Source organism: Salvia hispanica, chromosome 4, assembly GCF_023119035.1.
Source record: "Salvia hispanica cultivar TCC Black 2014 chromosome 4, UniMelb_Shisp_WGS_1.0, whole genome shotgun sequence".
In the NCBI taxonomy this organism is placed as follows: Eukaryota; Viridiplantae; Streptophyta; class Magnoliopsida; order Lamiales; family Lamiaceae; genus Salvia; species Salvia hispanica.
In genome coordinates this window covers 52,838,134-52,840,606 of record NC_062968.1, presented here as the reverse complement: position 1 = coordinate 52,840,606, position 2,473 = coordinate 52,838,134, and the positions used below count along the sequence as shown (strand labels likewise).

Below are 2,473 nucleotides of genomic sequence, written 5' to 3'. Positions count from 1 at the left end.
CAAACATATCCTAATATAGTAGTATTTAAATATAGTAGTATTTATCTCTTTTGATGCTATTAGAACATTAGCAATGGGGTTCCCCCCACCCTCCTACTGGCTCCCATCGTGGAGAGGGAGCCGATGGCCACTCCCTTCCGCCTCCACCCCAAGGCAGATAAATTAGCTTAGCCAATCTCCCCCTTTTATTTAGAAAAAAAAATTAATTCATCTTTTATTCACTATATATATCTCATTCCTAATCAATTCACATTCATTCCTTTCTAATCTCAATCTCAATTTTTCATCTGTCTTGTTTTTTCTTTAATGTAGAATGTTTAATTTTTTTTTTTAATTTTATTGAAAATTTCCTCTCGTATTTTTTCCCAGTATTGTAATACAATGAAGAATTAATTTATTATGTATATTTCAATTCAAAATATTTAGACATTGATAGTAAAAATAAAATAAAATAGTGATGATGTTGAAATGAGATGAGCTTTGAGATAGGCTCTGAGATGGGTCTGCTGACGTGGCAGGAGAAAATGGAGATAGGCCTTGAGATGGGCTCCGGAAATAGGCCACCATTGCTAATGCCCTTACGTACATTTAGAATCAAAATGCCATTGCATATAATGTTCTTTTGTCTCAATTTTATTATTTTTTTAAATTTCTCATTCTATAAGAACAAGTCACAAAGATCGAGAAATAAAACTATCTAAGTTAATTCGTTACAACACATCACTACAATGAAAAGTTGAATTATCGACGGAATTATTGATGGTGGACTGGCCAAGTCCTCAGGCACGCAGCTAAAAAATTACCGACATGCAAATTACTGATGATAAGCTTATAAATTCACAAATTCAGACACAATTTTTACCATCCCGCCTGTGAGATTATAAATGTCAAAGTATACCAAAAAAAATTGAATACAATGGTGGACTGGCCAAGTCCTCAGGCACGCAGCTAAAAAATTACCGACATGCAAATTACCGACATGCTCAAAATTTATAAATTCAGACACGATTTTTACCATCCCGCCTGTGAGATTATAAATATCAAAGTATACCAAAAAAAATTGAATACAAAATACCAATTAAATTACATCATTTTGTAATACTCTTGGCGATGATTACCTCATTGTTTACTTTAATTGATACTATTTTGTTTTGATTTTGATTTTAATTTTTTATTTTTATACTTTGATATTTATATCTATTCAGACTTCAAGAGTAGGATGGTAAAAAAATTATGATTTTGAGCTTTTTTGACTAAAATCAAAGTCAAAGATTGCAACTAGAACCTAACATTTATAATTTGTTTTTGAGTAAATATAACACAAGATTAATTTCAGACTTTAATTTACTTGTATAAATAAAAGTTTAATACACCACCAATACTCACCAATTTCTTCCTCATGGATTCTGTAACATCTTCGATCATCCTAGCATCCATTGCATGGATATGCATTCTAATATCCCGGGCCTGGAAATCATCGAAACTTCCTCCGGGCCCGTACGGGCTCCCGATCATCGGCAACATCCTCCAACTCGGGCCCAAACCCCACCACTCCCTCGCCAAACTATCCCGCAAATACGGGCCCGTGATGTCGCTGAAGCTGGGCAGCATCACAACCGTAGTTTTCTCCTCACCAGAAACTGCCAAACTCGTGCTTCAGAAACACGACTCTTCCTTCTCCTCCCGAACCATCCCGTCCGCTAACAAAGTCCTCCGCCACCACGAGTTCTCCGTGGGGTGGCTGCCCGTCGGAACCCAGTGGGCGAAGCTGCGGAAGATATGCAGAGAGCAGATGTTTTCGGCTCCGCGGCTGGACGCCAGCGAGGGTTTGAGGAGAGAGAAGCTGCAGAAGCTGCAGGACTACCTGGCGGAGCGGTGCGAGCGCGGCACCGCCGTGGACGTAGGAGAGGCGGCTTTCACGACGGCGCTGAATCTGATGTCGGCGTCGCTGTTCTCGGCGGAGTTCGTGCAGTTCGGTTCGGAGAAGTCGCAGGAGATGAAGGAGGTGATGTCGGGCCTCATAAAATGCGTTGGCAGGCCCAATTTAGCCGATTTTTTTCCGGTGCTGAAAGCATTGGATCCGCAGGGGATTTACAAGGAAACCAAGTTTTATTTTGAAAAGCTGTTTGCGAAATTGGATGAGATAATCGACGAGAAACTGAAATCGGGGGGCCAGAAACGTGATTTGGTGGAAGCGCTTCTTGAGATCCACCGATCAGATGAAGCTCAGCTTACCCGACGCGACATACGACATCTCCTTCTGGTATACATTTCTTATCAATTTAATTTTCCAGTTTTGTTGGAAAATAAATCATTATCTTCTTCCTCATTAAAAAGTGTTGAAACTAGGGATTTTTCAAACATTCATTATGTCTTCTTTTGGTTTATAGTCATTCTCTTAAGACTTTATAGCATAAAAATCATGTTTATTCGTTGAATTTGTTTCGTTGAATTTGTTTCATATGTAACGTAC

General features: G+C 39.0%; 1 protein-coding gene across 1 annotated transcript; it reads left to right on the top strand.

Moving 5' to 3' along the window:
• The first annotated feature begins 1,399 nt into the window (after window positions 1-1,399).
• On the top strand, window positions 1,400-2,402 carry LOC125221386 (cytochrome P450 76T24-like). Its single transcript, XM_048123504.1, has 2 exons — window positions 1,400-2,263; window positions 2,391-2,402. Exons 1-2 carry the CDS (start codon window positions 1,400-1,402, stop codon window positions 2,400-2,402), a joined length of 876 nt encoding a protein of 291 aa, XP_047979461.1.
• The last annotated feature ends 71 nt before the right edge of the window (window positions 2,403-2,473 follow it).

What these genes read in the sequence shown, in the direction of transcription:
- LOC125221386 (XM_048123504.1), top strand. Translation starts at nt 1,400, where the DNA reads ATGGATTCTGTAACATCTTCGATCATCCTAGCATCCATTGCATGGATA.